General features: G+C 46.5%; 1 protein-coding gene across 1 annotated transcript in view; it reads right to left on the bottom strand.

Annotated features, from left to right (window-relative positions):
• Positions 1 to 20,105, bottom strand: part of MEGF11 (multiple EGF like domains 11) — a 344,912-nt gene that overhangs the window by 160,985 nt on the left and 163,822 nt on the right. Inside the window, exons 3-5 of the mRNA XM_044283159.1 lie at positions 3,060 to 3,306; positions 802 to 922; positions 576 to 712 (exon numbers count right to left, since the gene is read on the bottom strand). Coding sequence (XP_044139094.1) covers positions 576 to 712; positions 802 to 922; positions 3,060 to 3,306 — 505 coding nt within the window. The remainder of the gene's footprint in view (positions 1 to 575; positions 713 to 801; positions 923 to 3,059; positions 3,307 to 20,105) is intronic.

Here is a 20,105-nt window from a genome sequence, read left to right as displayed (position 1 = left end):
TTATTTAACCATAAATCACAACACTGCACTAAATAACAGTAGGGTCAGTGCTGTAGCAATAGTTAACCCCTTGCAGTGCCCCACTGGGGTACTGCACACAAGCTATATTCAGACAGCACACAGATTCCACTGTAATCAATGGGGTAATTCACACCCTGGAACCATGTAAAAAAATAAATCTAGAGTAAATTCTACTCTGATCGGAGTCTCAGATCTGAATAGGCTGGGATATGGTACATTACAAGATTTACTTAAACCTCACCTGTAGAGTTCGGAGCCGACAGAGCATAATTTATCCTCTGTCTGAACACAGCCTTATACATCTGAGAGGACATTTCTGCCTAATCAGTACCACAGCTAGGCAGATCTGACAATCAGGAGTTTAACAATGCTAGATGCCAACCCATGAGGGAGTAGTGGGAAAATACAGTATGTTGTCATTTAAATGTGAATCATTTAATATTTTATGGAGAAATGGTCTTTAAATTTTGACCATACCAATCGAAATAGACACACTTAGCTGGTGAAGACAGAAACATCACCACTAGGTGGCTGCAGTGAGTTGCTGGCTTTACCTTTCTCCTGTGTATCCTGCTGCACACTGGCACCTTCCATTCACTGGGTCACACTGCCCTCCATTGTGACACTGGCATTCATTGCTGCAGTTCACTCCATATCTTCCTGAAGGACATGGCTGAGCACAGACAGAACCCTATAAAGTGGGGAAAATAAGACAGATTGTGTCAGACAAGGCCTTCAAATGCTATGTGATGCTTTGTAGCTGAGAATCAGACATCCTACCGTCCACCCTGTTGGGCAGGAACACTCTCCAGTCACATGGTGACATACACCGCCATTCTGGCAAGGGCAGCGTAGCTCACACAATGCACCATGGCTTCCAGGTGGGCACAGTTCTTCACAACTAGTAGGGAGATAGAGAAACATATAACATCTATGAAACTAACCAAAGTGCCATCTTTATGCTATATACCTGTACTCCTATAATGTAACCGGATGTACCCATCTAATGTGCCATCTTTATGCTATATACCTGTACTCTTATAATGTAACCGGATGCACCCGTCTAATGTACCATCTTTATGCTTTATACATGTACTCTTATAATGTAACCGGATGTACCCATCTAATGTGCCATCTTTATGCTATATACCTGTACTTCTATAATGTAACCGAGTGTACCCATCTAATGTGCCATCTTTATGCTATATACCTGTACTTCTATAATGTAACCGGATGCACCCATCTAATGTGCCATCTTTATGCTATATACCTGTACTTCTATAATGTAACCGAGTGTACCCATCTAATGTGCCATCTTTATGCTATATACCTGTACTTCTATAATGTAACCGTGTGTACCCATCTAATGTGCCATCTTTATGCTATATACCTGTACTCTTATAATGTAACCGGATGCACCCGTCTAATGTGCCATCTTTATGCTTTATACATGTACTCTTATAACTGGATGCACCCGACTAATGTGCCATCTTTATGCTATATACCTGGACTCCTATATTATAACCGGATGCACCCGTCTAATGTGCCATCTTTATTCTATATACATGTACTCTTATAATATAACCGGATGCACCCGTCTAATGTGCCATCTTTATGCTATATACCTGCACTCCTATAATATAACCGGAAGCACCGTCTAATGTGCCATCTTTATGCTATATACATGTACTCTTATAACTGGATGCACCCGACTAATGTGCCATCTTTATTCTATATACATGTACTCTTATAATATAACCGGAAGCACCGTCTAATGTGCCATCTTTATTCTATATATCTGCACTTCTATAATATAACTGGATGCACACGTCTAATGTGCCATCTTTATTCTATATACATGTACTCTTATAACTGGATGCACCCGACTAATGTGCCATCTTTATGCTATATACCTGCACTCCTATAATATAACTGGATGCACCCGTCTAATGTGCCATCTTTATGCTATATACCTGCACTCCTATAATATAACTGGATGCACCCGTCTAATGTGCCATCTTTATTCTATATATCTGCACTCCTATAATATAACTGGATGCACCCGACTAATGTGCCATCTTTATGCTATATACCTACACTCCTATAATATAACTGGATGCACCCGTCTAATGTGCCATCTTTATTCTATATACATGTACTCTTATAACTGGATGCACCCGACTAATGTGCCATCTTTATGCTATATACCTGGGCTCCTATAATATAACTGGATGCACCCGTCTAATGTGCCATCTTTATGCTATATACCTGCACTCCTATAATATAACTGGATGCACCCGTCTAATGTGCCATCTTTATTCTATATATCTGCACTCCTATAATATAACTGGATGCACCCGACTAATGTGCCATCTTTATGCTATATACCTACACTCCTATAATATAACTGGATGCACCCGTCTAATGTGCCATCTTTATTCTATATACATGTACTCTTATAACTGGATGCACCCGACTAATGTGCCATCTTTATGCTATATACCTGGGCTCCTATAATATAACTGGATGCACACGTCTAATGTGCCATCTTTATGCTATATACCTACACTCCTATAATATAACTGGATGCACCCGTCTAATGTGCCATCTTTATTCTATATACATGTACTCTTATAACTGGATGCACCCGACTAATGTGCCATCTTTATGCTATATACCTGCACTCCTATAATATAACTGGATGCACCCGTCTAATGTGCCATCTTTATTCTATATATCTGCACTCCTATAATATAACTGGATGCACCCGTCTAATGTGCCATCTTTATTCTATATACATGTACTCTTATAACTGGATGCACCCGACTAATGTGCCATCTTTATGCTATATACCTGGGCTCCTATAATATAACTGGATGCACCCGACTAATGTGCCATCTTTATGCTATATACCTGCACTCCTATAATATAACTGGATGCACCCGTCTAATGTGCCATCTTTATTCTATACCTTATAACTGGATGCACTTGGATAATTGCATCCTAAACGTATTACATTAGATGGCAGGGTTACTCACAAAGCTCCAGTGTATCCGGGAGCACAGTGGCATTCGCCAGTCCTATGATCACATGTTGCTCCATTTTGGCACTGGCACCTCAGCTGGCAGGCCTTCCCGTAGGTTCCGGGGTCGCACCAATCTTCACAACGCCATCCTCTATACCCATCAGAACACACGCAGGCTCCAGTGATAGGATTACACAGCGCCTCGTTTTGGCATTGGCAGCGGTTACTGCAGTGTGGCCCCCAGTGTTCACTGTCACAACCTGTGGGTGAAGAATATGGCAAAACTGCAATGGATTAACACCACAGAAGTGACAGAAATGTACTGCTCATCATGTATAATAGATCAGTACGTTACTAAATGACACAGGACTGGTCAGAATTATGTCCCCAGTGCACAGATCACACCTATACCAAACGTAGCCATAAGCCCTTATTCACCTCATGGAGGCCAAGAGTGGGGTGATCCTGTATAGGAAAGTGCTACGGACAATGGGCCACTGCAAAAAAATTAAATAAAAAAGGTATGCTTTTTTTTTATTTTTTATTATAGCCAGTTGCTGATGTATGCCAGTGTACGGCTATATATTGGCATACATTCTAGGTATATGCCGGGGGAATATGATGTGCATACAAGAACAATAAACTGAATTTATGTATTTTTAAAATATTATAAATATTATAAAATATTACAGAAAATTGCACATACAAATAACGTGCAGTGCAGTCCTTGTATTCATGAACAGTGATGGCCAGTTCGCATTGTTCGCCCGCGAATATATGCGGGCTGCCATTTTTTTTTTTCACAAGTCCGGCGAGGCACAGGTAAGCCGCGAGCCAGTCTGAAAACAAATGCGGTCACTGGGAGCAGGCAGTTCTGAGAACAGCCCGATGAAGGCCCCCGGTGGCTGTTCTAGGAACTGCCTGATCCCGCGGACCGCACTTGTTTTCAGACCGGCTCGCGCACAGGCACAGGTAAGGGCTAAGCTGTGCCTTGCCGGACTTGTGAAAAAAGATGGCAGCCCCCATATGTTCGCGGACGAACAATGTGAACTGCCCATCACTGTTCATGAGCTCCTGACTCCCCCAACTGGCAACATTTCCCTTATATAGCAGGGGCCAGCTACCTCCGACACAACAGCTGTTGTGAAACTACAACTACCAGCGTGCTCCATTCACTTCTACAGGAGTTCTGTGAACAGTAAAGCAAGTGTGCATGATGGGTGTCGTAGTTTCTTCACAGCTGGAGTGCCGAAGGTTGCTTATCCCTGCTATATAGAATACAGGAAGAAAGCTGTCAATCATGTGCGGGAGGGCAGGGGGAACCCCACCTCAAGAATACCAGGACTCCAGCATTCGGATCCCACTGAAGCCACACCGAAGAAATCAGCTGAACAAAATAAAGTAAGTCGCCCTCTGCCTGTAAATCGGGGTAAATGTCACCAGCTGATGCTGCCCACAGATATGGCAGCATAACCCTGATAACAGATTCCTGCCATGCCAAGTACCTGTCCAAACACAGCCCAGAAATATGTATCTATGTGCAAATGTGCACAAGCCCCAACATCCCTTTTAAGGCCTCTTTCACACTACAGTATGTTGAATTCAGTGTTTTGCGTTCCGTTTTTCACGGATCCGTTGTTCCGTTTTTTGCTTCCGTTGTGGTTCCGTTTCCGTTCCGTTGTTCCGTATGGCAAATACAGTATACAGTAATTTCATATAAAAAATTGGACTGGGCATAACATTTTCAATAGATGGTTCCGCAAAAAACGGAACGGATACGGAAGACATACGGATGCATTTCCGTATGTGTTCCGTTTTTTTTTGCGGACCCATTGACTTGAATGGAGCCACGGACCGTGATTTGCGGCCAAATATAGGACATGTTCTATCTTTTCAAAGGAACGGAAAAACGGAAATACGGAAACGGAATGCATACGGAATACATTCCGTTTTTTTGCGGAACCATTGAAATGAATGGTTCCGTATACGGACCGTATACGGAACGCAAAAAACGGACCGCAAAACGGAAAAAAAAAACGGTAGTGTGAAAGAGGCCTAAGGGTCAGTCTGCTGGGAAGTCTCATGGAAAACGGCAGGTATGTGTAAATACTATAAAGATGCCCTGTGTGAACAGGAGGACGTCCAAGGAGAATTGGGGTTGTAAATGATAAAGATGATACATTGCATAGCTAATTAACCCTACAGTATATACAAATACAAATTCCATTGACACAAGCCTTAAAGGGCTTGTCCAGTTTATAATGTTTTACATTTGTTTACAGACTAGGAAATTATGCAATTTTCTAATATTCATGCATTCAGCTCACATGCTGCTCTTATATCAGTGCGGTGGCGGGAAATACACTGGGCGCTCCCTGTCGAGAAGCGCTAAATGAGTAGAACACGTGAAGGCATTTGGCAGTCACAACCTTATGTACGCCTTTGATCTGGCCCCTTCTGAACAAATTAAGGGTCACATGTGAGGTCCCACTTATGTGACTGGTTGACTAGCACTCGCTCTGACGTATTACAGTCAATAGCTACTAACCAATGTTCATATTTTGATCCAAGGTGATTTCAAATACACAATCGTCAGAGAGTACATTCTCTTTCATAAAACATGAGAATTTCTAATGAGTAGCTGAGCGACACATGAATAAGTGATTGAATCATTAAGAACTTTATATAATAAAGCTATAACATATCTAATGACCTCTTCATCTGCAGTGTAACTCATGACGTCCACTAATAAACTATCCATCTTTAATGTTTAGAAACCCGAGGGACATGGGAAATTCTGTAAATAGCGAGATCCGTCCCAGAGACTCACAATTAATCATGTTACACTTTATTTTGCACAGGCCATTTATTATTCATTGTATTTTTAACAATATTTTACTTATTTATGGACAATAGCAGTTTCAAGAAACTCATTTATTAAAATGTGCCTCTGACATCAACCTCATATCCATTTACAAAAAAACAAACTGGAATGAGTTTGGGGTTTTACCCCCACACTGTCCATTTCAGCCATGCTATCTTCACAGAGAGGAGACATAGATGGAAAATACAGTAGTGTGTAGGAGCTTTAAGGTTAGAGAGATGGTGAGGTAAGGTGCTTCAGGGGGCCCTTTACCTATGCAGCAACCCAGTGGATAACTGCTAAAAGAGTTAATCTACTGCTATAAAGGTTAATGTTTACTATGTGAGGTTAATGTTTTTCCAAGCTTTTGAATGCGACTCCAAGAGCTGACATACAGCTTAATTATCATGCTCTACTCAGTAGGAGGTTGGCTGAACCTGCCTCCTCAGAGGAAGGAGCCGTGTAGTCTGATTGTGTCAGCCCGAAATTCTGGCCTAGGCAGCCAAAGTGTGAGGAACTGCATGGGTCTGTGCAGTTTGAGACCTACTACAAGGATCCTCCACTCCTTCATGCAGAGAACAAGTGCCAAACTCCTATGAAAATAATAGTAAAGATATTCACAGACTGTTTAGGACCAAGTGAGTGCGGGTGCATAAAGATAACTTTGACTTTTCTGCATGTGGAACATGTTGTAGCCTCTGGCACCTACCACATTTTTAGAGCCTTGCCCACCTTGCTTATTCGGGATTGGTGCAAAATGTATTTAGAGAGAGACAGGGGCAGACTGGGAACTTAAAATGGCCCTGGAAAAAAAGAAGAAGTGTCTGCAAATTGTAGGCGTGTCCAAATTGGCAGGAGGCAGGATGTCACGCTTCGGTGTGGGAGGGAAACAGAGGGAAGGGGGAAACAGGGATTTCAGGCCTGAAAACTAGGGAAGGAAGATGGACACCTCCTAGTAGAACCCTAACCAAAATCCTGACTGACTACCAGTATGAACAGACCCCAGAGGTAGGTGTGTTCATACGCAGGAATACCTAGAGTCCTACCTAGCCCTATAGGACCCTGGTACTAATGGCAGGGACGAGACTACCTGTTCCTCCAAAAGGAAGGACAGACAGGAGTCTCCTTCAGGCCTAATACAAGCAATAGGGAAATGCAACACACAGAACCCATACAAAATGAAAAGGAAAGACTTAACTTCAAAGGGGATATGGAAGCACCAGGAACTCAGCCGAGATCCACACACCAGCAATCCACAACTGAAGCAGAAGCTATAAACCGCACAGCATTGTGGGAGAAGCAACTATAAATAAGGAAGGTTAAATGACCACATTAGCAACACCTGAGGCAAGGGGTGTGGGCATTACGAGAAACAACACAGGCGCCTATTGATCCACAAGGAAAACCTGTCAGATCAAACCACGTGTTGCAAGTCTCACTGATCTCCTGCCACCTGTCGCGGGAATGCCCGTGACACAGGACAACACAAGTAGGAGGGATCAGCAATACCATATTGTGGCACACTGTCACGACCCCTGGTCATGGTCGTGACTCCTTGGGTGCCGCATGCTGTTGCCCGCGGTTTGGGAGTTCGTCAACCGCAGCTGGGGCACTTAGTTGTTTGCCTCAGGTGCGGTTGCCGCGGACAACAAGTGTGCGTGCGGTTGCCCTTGGCAACGTGTTTTATGTGCACTCCCTTTGTCGTTTTGTGGTGCACGAGGTTATGTGTTGTATGCACGTAGACACCTCCCTTCACCTGTGGTTGTCCGCGGCAACGTCTGTTGTATGCATGTGGTGGCAGGGTTTCGGCCTGCGGGCTGTTCCCCAGAACATGGTGGCCACGCATGCCGTTGCTGGCGGTAACAGGTGAGTGGGTTGGTGTGGGTTATGTATTATGTGCACTTCCCCTTATATGTGTGTTTTCCCTTCTGTGTGCTGGAAGGGTTAACTTCCTTCCCAGTGTGTGTGATGTCACTGGGTGTGGTTGATCGTTGGGTGGGGCCTCTTGGCCTATAAAGCCTCAGTCCCTGGCTGGGCTCAGTAGGTTGCTCTCAGCCATGCTGGCTGGAGCAGCCTCCTGTCTCCTCCATCTGCCTGGTGAGGACCATCCTTCTGGTCATAAAACCTGTGTTGGGAATTTCTATGTTTCTTGGTGTTATCTAGGTGTGTGTGGGGTTATCTTGTTAGTGCAGCTTATGGTTTCCTGGTTTCCCTTGTATGTCTGGTGTGTGCTGTGTCCTTTATGTTGCTGTGGACATCAGCACTTGTTCATGGGTTCCAGGTTTGTGTGTCTGTGGCAGGTAAGTGCAGGACTAGTCTCACTTACCTGTCATTTCCATATGTCTGTTGATGTTTCCCCTGTGTTGCTTGGCCGTTGAGACTCCTGCTCCCCCGTGCCTAGGAGGAGCAGGTCGTCTCACTCTGTCCCCTAGTACAGGGCCGACTTGAGGGCTCGTAGGGACTTTAAGGTTCCGGCGTATGAGTCCTCCTACCACCAAGGTCGGCTCATACAGATAGGAGACAGGGTCAGCGTTAGGGATGCAATAGGAGGTGACCTGCTCCCTAACTCTGTGGTCCCGGCCAAGGGGTAACCCTACCATCTCCTGGCACCGCACGGCTGGGGGTTTTCCCCACCGCCAGCCGTGACAGTATGACCAGAACTGGCACCTCACCTGGATTCCCTCGAAAGAGGGTGAAGCATGCATCCATTGACCGTTGGGGTGCATGCGCGTTCTCCGGAGGGAGAGCGTTACGGGGTTCACCGTTAACGGCGCGGTTGGTGGCTTTTCCCCGCCACCTTGCTAACCGTGTCCGTGTTGGTGACCCCTCGTCCCTCTCAGGGTTCCTATCTCTGGTCGTCTGCTGGCAGCATCCCTTCGGTGTTCCGGCAGGTGTGCTGGTTGGGGAGTGTCTGCTGGCAGCGACCTGGAGTAGGAACGTCCTCCTGAGTTGGACGCGGTGTCCTGTTTTCCTCCTCCAGACTGCTTTGTTGGCTGGCGACCTGGGGACTGTTGTGTACGGTCTGGTCTGTTGGCGGCAGTTCTGGGGGGAGATACGGGCATCGGTCTGGTGTCCTGTGTTCCTCCTCCGGACTGCTTTGTTGGCTGGCGACCTGGGGACTGTTGTGTACGGTCCAGGTCTGTTGGCGGCAGTTCCGGGGGGAGATACGGGCATCTATCTGGCAGTGCCTCCAGTGTTCTCTCTTCCAGTCTGCTCTGTTGGCTGGCGACCTGGGACTGTTGTGTACGGTCCAGGTCCGTTGGCGGCAGCTCTGGAGGGAGACACTGGTGGTTATCAGGCATTGCCCCTCCCCCCCCCTCCCTGTTGTTTTGGTCCCACCAGCTTCCCTTTTCGGTTGGAGGGGGCTTTGAGGGGAGGGAGTGTCACGACCCCTGGTCATGGTCGTGACTCCTTGGGTGCCGCATGCTGTTGCCCGCGGTTTGGGAGTTCGTCAACCGCAGCTGGGGCACTTAGTTGTTTGCCTCAGGTGCGGTTGCCGCGGACAACAAGTGTGCGTGCGGTTGCCCTTGGCAACGTGTTTTATGTGCACTCCCTTTGTCGTTTTGTGGTGCACGAGGTTATGTGTTGTATGCACGTAGACACCTCCCTTCACCTGTGGTTGTCCGCGGCAACGTCTGTTGTATGCATGTGGTGGCAGGGTTTCGGCCTGCGGGCTGTTCCCCAGAACATGGTGGCCACGCATGCCGTTGCTGGCGGTAACAGGTGAGTGGGTTGGTGTGGGTTATGTATTATGTGCACTTCCCCTTATATGTGTGTTTTCCCTTCTGTGTGCTGGAAGGGTTAACTTCCTTCCCAGTGTGTGTGATGTCACTGGGTGTGGTTGATCGTTGGGTGGGGCCTCTTGGCCTATAAAGCCTCAGTCCCTGGCTGGGCTCAGTAGGTTGCTCTCAGCCATGCTGGCTGGAGCAGCCTCCTGTCTCCTCCATCTGCCTGGTGAGGACCATCCTTCTGGTCATAAAACCTGTGTTGGGAATTTCTATGTTTCTTGGTGTTATCTAGGTGTGTGTGGGGTTATCTTGTTAGTGCAGCTTATGGTTTCCTGGTTTCCCTTGTATGTCTGGTGTGTGCTGTGTCCTTTATGTTGCTGTGGACATCAGCACTTGTTCATGGGTTCCAGGTTTGTGTGTCTGTGGCAGGTAAGTGCAGGACTAGTCTCACTTACCTGTCATTTCCATATGTCTGTTGATGTTTCCCCTGTGTTGCTTGGCCGTTGAGACTCCTGCTCCCCCGTGCCTAGGAGGAGCAGGTCGTCTCACTCTGTCCCCTAGTACAGGGCCGACTTGAGGGCTCGTAGGGACTTTAAGGTTCCGGCGTATGAGTCCTCCTACCACCAAGGTCGGCTCATACAGATAGGAGACAGGGTCAGCGTTAGGGATGCAATAGGAGGTGACCTGCTCCCTAACTCTGTGGTCCCGGCCAAGGGGTAACCCTACCATCTCCTGGCACCGCACGGCTGGGGGTTTTCCCCACCGCCAGCCGTGACACACACAATACCACCCCATCCGAGCCAAAGACCACAGTGCAACACAATAAACTGCCCCAGCAGCATCAAAATCCACAGTGCAGCACAAAATAATGCCCCAGCAGCACAAAATATCTCCTCAGAAGCTTCCCCTCTGTGGTGGCCAGCACCAGCTGCCACATTCTGTCCTCCTACTACAGTTGCCTCAGGATTGCAATACAATTAAATTCAGTTATCAGGAGTGCACCTGTGGTTGACGGGCAGGTACATAACTAATCGATGCCCCAATGTTAATTAACTCTGAGACCAACAGATCATTATTTACCTGGATGGTGGCCATGAGGAGGACTCAGGGTGGCCTCCTGGGCATCGGCCCACCGGGAAATTTCCCTGTGGATTCTATGGCCAATGTGCCCCTGGAGTGCTACTCAGAGTCAGACATCTTGCTATCCCATATTCGACCCTGGAAAGAGTGTGTAAACTGGAGAGACGGAGCTTAACCTTTCAAGTGCCTGTGACATACTTCAAAACTGTGACTCTTTATATGCTTGTACTGCAACACTTATCAGCGTCAGTAAAGAGATCCTGGTCATCGCATAATCCTTTCACCAGCTCTCACACCGCCTGACCTTCTGCCATGCACACATCAATCTAAAAGCAAAGGCCCTCCACCTAAAGCCAGGCAGGAGCGCCAATACCAAGGTGTGCCCTGAAGGAAGAAACGGTGCACCATCCATTAAATGCACGGCCCCAGGGTGAACCACTACTACTCCTGTGCCACAACTACTACTCCCATCCTCCTCATGCCACTCTCCCTTAGGGTCACAGCACCTAGAATCTGCATAATATGTGATTATGCCAGCTGGGGAAGGGGGGGGGGGGGGTGCTCTATTTATTTAGTTTGAGTGCTGCACTTTTTTTGGGTCAGAGATTTTCAGATCTCTAAGGATGTTGATGAATTTTCCATTTGGAATAAATGGGACTATGTGAGCACTACAGTACTGTTCAGGGAAACTAGGAACCCTACAGAGCCATTCATTCATTTCAATGGGAATGTCATTTTATTTGAAGGATCAATAACTCAATATCTCAGCTTATGGACCCCCACCAAAGACATTTTCTGACTCATACCAGTAACATGTCACAAGAAGTACTCTATAAAAATCAACCTCCAAAAGTAGGTGCCAAATTGGGGTCAATCTTACTTTACATAACAAAATAGCATTTTGGCTTTTACTACTAAATGATTGATATTACATTTATATTAAGAGGTTGACAAAGCACCTTCAAGTCATTTTTGGACACAGTGGTGTAAATGAGGCACAAACCTTTGCATATTTATTTTATTTAATACCGGTCACCTAAAAGCACATAATCATTTCATATTTTTTGTATCTGTGCCTACACAATTTACAGCCTTGTATCTCCTAGGCAAACTGGACTAGAGGAGGCTCAGTGGTTAGCACTGGTGCCTTTCGCTGGGGTCCTGGGTTTGAATCCAACCAAGAACAACATCTGCATGGAGTTTGTATGTTCTCCCCGTGTTTGTGTGGGTTTCCTCCGGGTACTCCGGTTTCCTCCCACACTCCAAAGACATACTGATCGGTAACTTAGATTGTGAGCTCCACTGGGGCAGCAAGTGATAATAATGTCTGTAAAGTGCTTCAGAATATGTCAATGCTATGAGAGTAAAATAAAAACTAAATGTTTATAATTTGGAATTGTGGATTTAAAGCACTTTCAGGATAATGCATGAAGTCCTGATAGAAAGCAGAAAGGAGGATTCAATGACTGGTAACACAGGATTGCAGAAGCAAAATGAATTCATTGGCATAATATGCCCCATATGCCAACCATCCTCACCTTGATTCTTTCTTCCTTTTTACTAATAAATGTTGGTGTGTAAAGGATTATAAAAATGCTTTATTATTCATTATTATGCCTTATTTGCTAAAATATCTTGGAATGCCATACACGACTTTTCAGCATATGCAGGCTAGTTTTCAACTAAATTAAACATGCTATTGAATGGCACTGTTATGCTGGGCACTGCATGAAACTTTTATGCAGGCACCATATTAATACATTGTTGAGCCAAGTACAAAGATACTATTAGTGGCCTTAATTGGTAGCATGGTATATGTCACTGTTGTAAAATAATGGTTATTAAGTGGTTCCCCAAATGCTGTCTTCCATCGATGGGTACAAGCACACCAGATAACCTTCCACACAACTTCTCCTCCAGCTCTGCATCACACATCTAGGTCTTTAGCCCACCACAAACTCTACACTGGACAGGCTGCTTCAGCCTACAGTACACTCTCGCTTTTTTTAGAGGATCAAGCCTACAGCAGTTTCCGGCTCACCACAGATGCACAGGTGGTCTCATTCTCATTCATAGGCCAAACCGCAGTTCTACAAGACACCAAATGCTGACCAGCTACACTCTCTCTACTGATACCATACCGCTCCCTTTATCTCCATCTGACCTCTCCTTCCAACCATATGGTGGCCAGTGCGCCAGCACCACTATTCACACCTCCTGGTCAGGATCATCCTTGGTCTATACAAGGTGCCACCTATATCCTGACTAATACAACAGGTTCTTATTTTTCAAGCCACAGCAAAAAAAGAACAAATATGGTGATATACGTTCTGTATATATGCTACACGTCTCAGCCTGATAGAACATTAAAAAAGAAAATAATAATGCTTTGTAGGAGAGTCCCCGGAATAATAATGGGGCCTACCAGATCTATGGCGATCCTTTCGAAGGGCACCTCTATAATGGGCATAGGTACCAGTGGACTGCGATACTGAGGTTGGGGGCTAGTCAGCTGACACACTGGACAGGACTGACAGAACCTCCGGACTTCCTCATATATCCCAGGCCAATAGAACCGTTGTAGAATTCGCTCCAGCGTTTTCTTAACCCCCAGATGACCACCCAACACATGCGCATGCGCTAAATCCAAGACCATTCGCCGGTAAGGCTGGGGCACCACCAGTTGTTCCACCACCTCCTGCCTCACCTTGTCTACCCTATATAACAGGTCCTGGTTATAGGCCAGGTGAGGAAATACGGTACCGGCGCCGGGACGCTGGGCAACACCATTAACCACCGACACACCTTCTCTAGCCCGCAATAACGTTGAATCCTGGAGCTGTGAGGTCCCGAAGGTTTCTCGGGGTACCTCCAGATCCAGGATGGACGAACTTTCTACTGTCTCACCCGCCAATACTTCTAGGGGAAACCGGTCAGGGTTACACTCTACCTCCTCTACGGTGACCCCTACAGCTGGGGCCCCTGCCTCGGGGTCCTCGGGCTCGGGACCTGGACATTTTCCTTCCCCATAGGTAGGCAACCCGTTCCTCCACAAAGTCCAGAACAGGGGAAAGTCCCTCCCCAATATTGCGGCATAAGGAAGCCGTCTCCCCACCCCGACGACATGTGGTACCTCCTTTCCACACACTGCCAGGGTAACCTTAGTGGTGGGATACTCCCTGCGATCCCCATGTATACAGACAATGGTAAGGGTTCGCCTTTCTGGGAGTTTTTCCGTTACCAGCGACTCATGGACCAGAGTTACCAGGCTCCCAGAGTCCAGCAGGGCCTGCACGGAGTGTCCATTAACAACGACATCACACACCGGAGGGTTGTCCGCCGCCAGCAGGGGGTCAGCTATATACACCGGTTGGGCATAAAAAGAGGACCGGCGAGCGAACCCGCAGTCCATGGGTTCGGATGCCCTAGGGCAGTTGGATGCCACATGTCCCCAGTCCTGACAATGCCAACATCTGATCCTCGCAGCCTCCCTCCTCCCCAGGGTATTCCTCCCACGGACCGGAGATCCACTCCCCTCCTTATGTGGTGGGATCCCTTTTTCAGGATCCCGGGTCGGCAACGGGGGCTGACGTGACTTGGGTAGTACCGCTGAGTCCCGCCCCAAATGCTGAGTGGCCATATATCTCTCCACCAGGCTAACCAGTTGTTCCAGGTTGCCTGGATCGCCTTGTCCCACTCAGTGCTGTATGGCTCTCGGGAGGGTACGCACGAACCTGTCGACCACGACCCTTTCAACCATCTGAGAAGGGCTCAATATTTCAGGCTGAAGCCATTTTTTTACTAGGTGAAGTAAGTCATAGGCTTGTGACCGGGCGGGTCGGGACTCGGCAAACACCCACTGATACACCCTGTGCGCTCGCACATAGGTGTTTACCCCCAACCTGGCCAACACCTCAGCTTTTAGCCTCTCATAGTCCTTGGCCTCATCGCAGCTGAGGTCAAAATAGGCCTTTTGTGCGTCCCCCACCAGAAAAGGCGCCACCACCTCTGCCCACTGCTCCAACGGCAGCCTCTCTTGCTCCGCGGTTCTTTCGAATACCATCAGGAATGCCTCTATATCATCTCCCGGACCCATTTTCCTCAGGGCGGATCGGACTTTGTCCCTGGCGGTAGACACAGTCGGGGTTGTCGCAGTTGAAACTCCTTGCAGGGATGTTCGCACCGACTCTTGCATGGCTACCAGCTGCTGCATTAGGAGAGTGTTTGTTTGCTGCTGTGCACACATAGCCTCCTCATGTCTTTTTTGTAGCTCATTACTTTCCCTCTGAGCCTGCAATGCCTGTTGCTGCTGTACATTACTCTGAATCAGGTGCTTAATGGCCTCCTCCATCTTGTCAGGAACCATAAAACTTGCAGGCCTGATATATGACATGCAGTCCAACACAACTTTTGCCTCAGGCCTGCCTCACTGCACGAATGCCGCATCCTCCACCAATTGTGGGGATGTGCTCGTGGTAGGCTACGGTAGCGGCGGCAGTATTGAGGCAATCATAGACAGTCTTTGTGATACACTGTGACTTTATTCACACCAACGGCATAACAGGCAATGTGCAGACCACACAGGTGCATATCCACATAGTGCATAGAACAAAAGTCCTTCCACAGAAAATAAACAGCAGGTTTGAGTCACCTTGTTTTGGACAGACCACAGCAGTTCTGCAGACTTCTAGGCTATCTGCCTTTGTCTCCCTCAGGCCAGAGCCCCTTCGGCTCGTAGCACCACAGGTCCCAGGGCTATCCTTCAATGTGTGCTGCGCCCAGACTCTCCTTCACCAGCACTCACTCTGTCTGTGTAAATCTCCAGCACAGCAAGACACACCCCACCCCCATCATCAGCAGGCTGGGTTCTTTAAAGGCCCAGCTCCACCAAAAACCTGGGCTGGCCGCGGGGAACAGTGAGAACCGGCCCGGACACGCTGCGCCAGCAGCATTCGCCGCTGTAACCGCAATGATCCGGTTCTTACTCCACCGAGGCCAGGACCTCTGGTGGCACGTATCGTCCGTCCATTATTATTCCGGGGACTCTCCTACAGCTTTAATAGAACTAAACGAGAAAAGGGTATAGATATGTAATAGGGTTAAAACCAGGCATACAGGAGGTCAAGGATGTGGAGAGGGATTGGATTAATTACCATCCACATCCAAAATCACCTGACTAATAGCCTATTGCATGCTGACACTGAGTATATTAACACACCTACAGTACAGAGAAAAAGTTTGGACACACCTTCTCATTCAAAGAGTTTTCTTTATTTTCATGACTATGAAAATTGTAGATTCACACTGAAGGCATCAAAACTATGAATTAACACATGTGGAATTATATACATAACAAAAAAGTGTGAAACAACTGAAAATATGTCATATTCTAGGTTCTTCAAAGTAGCCACCTTTTGCTTTGATTACTGCATTCTCTTGATGAGCTTCAAGAGGTAGTCACCTGAAATGGTCTTCCAACAGTCTTGAAGGAGTTCCCAGAGATGCTTAGCACTTGTTGGCCCTTTTGCCTTCACTCTGCGGTCCAGCTCACCCCAAATCATCTCGATTGGGTTCAGGTCCGGTGACTGTGGAGGCCAGGTCATCTGGCGCAGCAGCTCATCACTCTCCTTCATGGTCAAATAGCCCTTAAACAGCCTGGAGGTGTGTTTTGGGTCATTGTCCTGTTTAAAAAAAAAATGATGGTCCAACTAAACGCAAACCAGATGGAATAGCATGCCGCTGCAAGATGCTGTGGTAGCCATGCTGGTTCAGTATGCCTTCAATTTTGAATAAATCCCCAACAGTGTCACCAGCAAAGCACCCCCACACCATCACACCTCCTCCTCCATGCTTCACGGTGGGAACCAGGCATGTAGAGTCCATCCGTTCACCTTTTCTGCGTTGCACAAAGACACGGTGGTTGGAACCAAAGATCTCAAATTTGGACTCATCAGACCAAAGCACACATTTCCACTGGTCTAACGTCCATTCCTTGTGTTCTTTAGCCCAACCACGTCTCTTTTGCTTGTTGTCTGTCCTTAGCAGTGGTTTCCTAGCAGATATTCTACCATGAAGGCCTGATTCACACAGTCTCCTCTTTACAGTTGTTCTAGAGATGTGTCTGCTGCTAGAACTCTGTGTGGCATTGACCTGGTCTCTAATCTGAGCTGCTGTTAACCTGCGATTTCTGAGGCTGGTGACTCGGATGAACTTATCCTCCGCAGCAGAGGTGACTCTTGGTCTTCCTTTCCTGGGGCGGTCCACATGTGAGCCAGTTTCTTTGTAGCGCTTGATGGTTTTTGTGACTGCACTTGGGGACACTTTCAAAGTTTTCCCAATTTTTTGGACTGACTGACCTTCATTTCTTAAAGTAATGATGGCCACTCATTTTTCTTTACTTAGCTGCTTTTTTCTTGCCATAATACAAATTCTAACAGTCTATTCAGTAGGACTATCAGCTGTGTATCCACCTGACTTCTCCACAAGGCAACTGATGGTCCCAACCCCATTTATAAGGCAAGAAATCCGACTTATTAAACCTGACAGGGCACACCTGTGAAGTGAAAACCATTTCAGGTGACTACCTCTTGAAGCTCATCAAGAGAATGCCAAGAGTGTGCAAAGCAGTAATCAAAACAAAAGGTGGCTACTTTGAAGAACCTAGAATATGACATATTTTCAGTTGTTTCACACTTTTTTGTTATGTATATAATTCCACATGTGTTAATTCATAGTTTTGATGCCTTCAGTGTGAATCTACAATTTTCATAGTCATGAAAATAAAGAAAACTCTTTGAATGAGAAGGTGTGTCCAAACTTTTGGTCTGTACTGTATGTATGCGTGAACTGCAGCAAACTAGGCTAAACTTGTGCGCCACTAGGAACACGAGACTCACATGCATAGACCTGATCCCATAATACATCTGTCCCTATATTACTTATAATGAGCCATGAACAGATGGAATAGACCGTCTACTGAATATCATCAGCTGGTACAGGTACAGGACCCTGAGTGCTGCCCTGCATAGTGAGCGATATGTAACACATCAAATTGCTCAACGCGTTTCTACGTGGCTAGAATGTGTCACGTGTCATCAGGAGCGATGCATAAATTTAAAGTTGCAGGTATAACATAGCTGCCGCACTTTTGCGTGCAGGCACCGGCGCTGTGATGGCCGTGCGCGGCCGAAGACACGCCGGGTTAAAATAATGTAGGACCCGCCGTCTTATGTTTTTCCCTCATCGTGATCAATAAGTGGACTAGTCTTCTGTACTTTGGAGGTAAATTTGCTTGGATGCCGCTCTTGCATAAACAGCTGCAGAATAAAAGGAGCTGAGCTGTTTTTGCATTTAACATTAGAAGCATTGTCAATAAGACAAATATATTCTTGGATGAATTGCGAAAAAATTGCACCCTCTCTTGAAATTAACAACAGGTTATAGATTCAGGGAGACGTGCTGGTCATTAACTAGACAGGACAAGCAATATGTAATGGCTGTTGTGTTCAACTGGCACGTCCACACGCTGCCATTCCCTCTCCCTAATAGAGCAGTCACGCAAGTAAGACAAAAAGCTTTGTATTCCCCTCTGCTGCTCTCTTGAAATGAGAATAAATAGGAGGCAGGTGACACAAGACTCCTGGAACGGTCTTATATGGCTTCTTAAAGAGGGAAATGTGCTCATTTGTAACAGAAAAAGGCAGGACGGAATAGAAATCCGGACGTAATGTCTTCAATTACTCGCAACACAGAAGCGGCATGTGTACGTCTTTAAAAAAATCAATACTCTTCTGAACATTATGTATGCAACAGGATACAGGCACAGCCTATGTGTACCAACCTCCTGATTAGTATGTGTCATTTACCATGTACAGTATGCAGATATGTAATATGCAAAAAAAAATAATGGGGGCACCTAGTGTGAGTTTATGTTGTAATTACTTTATCAAAAACTCAGGCTTGTGCCCCTAGGCAGTCACATTTGTCTGGATAAGCAATGTTTCCCTGACTGTTGTTACTGAAAAATGTGGAACTAAACAGAGCAGCAGGGGGCACTCTTCTCCTTCCTGCCTATGACCTATGAATGTGAAGCAAGCACAGCCATAAAGGATGATGAAGGGAGGTCCCTAGCAACTCACAAGTGCCTAAAGGGATCGTCTGGTTTAGAAAATGAAAGGCAGGCTGAGTTAATAGAGGTTGGGCTTTGCCATTCAGGACTTGGACTCTGAAGCATTACAAAGGTGTTATTGAAATCAGCTGTCTATGGACAGTCCATGTCTATAGACAGCTGATTTCAATAACACCTTTGTAATGCTTCAGGTCTCCTGTGGAGGCAGTGCAAGAAAATTGAACATTGATTTCTCCCAAAGATTAGGAGGTTAGGGTAATTCACTAATAATAAGGAGTTTTCCAAAATGGACATCCCCTTTAAGGTTTCAGTCAAATCCTGCAATAAAATCCTATGAAGTCAAGTTGATCAACGATTACAATATTAGGTTGGCAAATATTAGCATACATGAACCAGTAAAGTTCCATGTTAAATTTTCCTTGCAATGTTTAGTTTTCATACCTTAGATCCCACATTATTCACCTCCTACCCCAAGTACTGATCTCAGAATCTGTGATGTTGATTTGAGGGCAACTTTGGTTAAATTTAGAGCAACCATGGTGAAGAAGATATCCATTTACTGTAACTTTTAAATATGAAAACAGATTTTGCTAGCCTTTATCATTATAGGGTTAAGGGGGTAGAGCATAAAATACTTTGACAACAAAGCTGGCCATACATTAAGAAGCTCAGCAAATTTCTGATTGACTCGCAGGTATTGGACTGGGGTCTCTGGTGCCCACCAGAAAAAGTTAACAGCGTTATCCAAGACTATAACAATGTTCCCCATATGCCAGGACCCTCACATTGAATATACTTACCTCGCTCCCTGCGCCGCTCCTGGTCCCCGCACCGCCGCTGCAGCTTCTCCCCATGCGTGGATGAAAACATCTGGTGTTGGGGGGGGAGCAGCCAATGGCAGGCACGTTGGTCCACGAAACTAGGGAGGCTCGTTGGCCGGCTGCTCCCATTCCTCCCCGACATCAGATGTTTTCATCTGCGGCGCGGGGAGCCAGGTAAGTATATTCATTGTGAGGGGCCCGGCGTATGGGGGACATTCTTATAGTCTATGTTAAGGCTCAACCCGAATATCAGGGATGGGCAACCTGTGGCTCTCCAGCTGTTGTAAAACTACAATTCCCACAATGCCCTGCTGTAGGTTGATAGCTGTAGGCAGTCTGGGCATGCTGGGAGTTGTAGTTTTGCAACAGCTGGTAAGACGCGGGGTGGCCATCCTTGCCCTACATCATCAATAAAGTTTAATAGATTTTGAATCACATA

This window comes from Bufo gargarizans, chromosome 2 (genome assembly GCF_014858855.1).
Source record: "Bufo gargarizans isolate SCDJY-AF-19 chromosome 2, ASM1485885v1, whole genome shotgun sequence".
In the NCBI taxonomy this organism is placed as follows: domain Eukaryota; kingdom Metazoa; phylum Chordata; class Amphibia; order Anura; family Bufonidae; genus Bufo; species Bufo gargarizans.
Note: the sequence above shows the minus strand (reverse complement) of the source record. Positions and strands in the feature narration are given on the sequence as shown.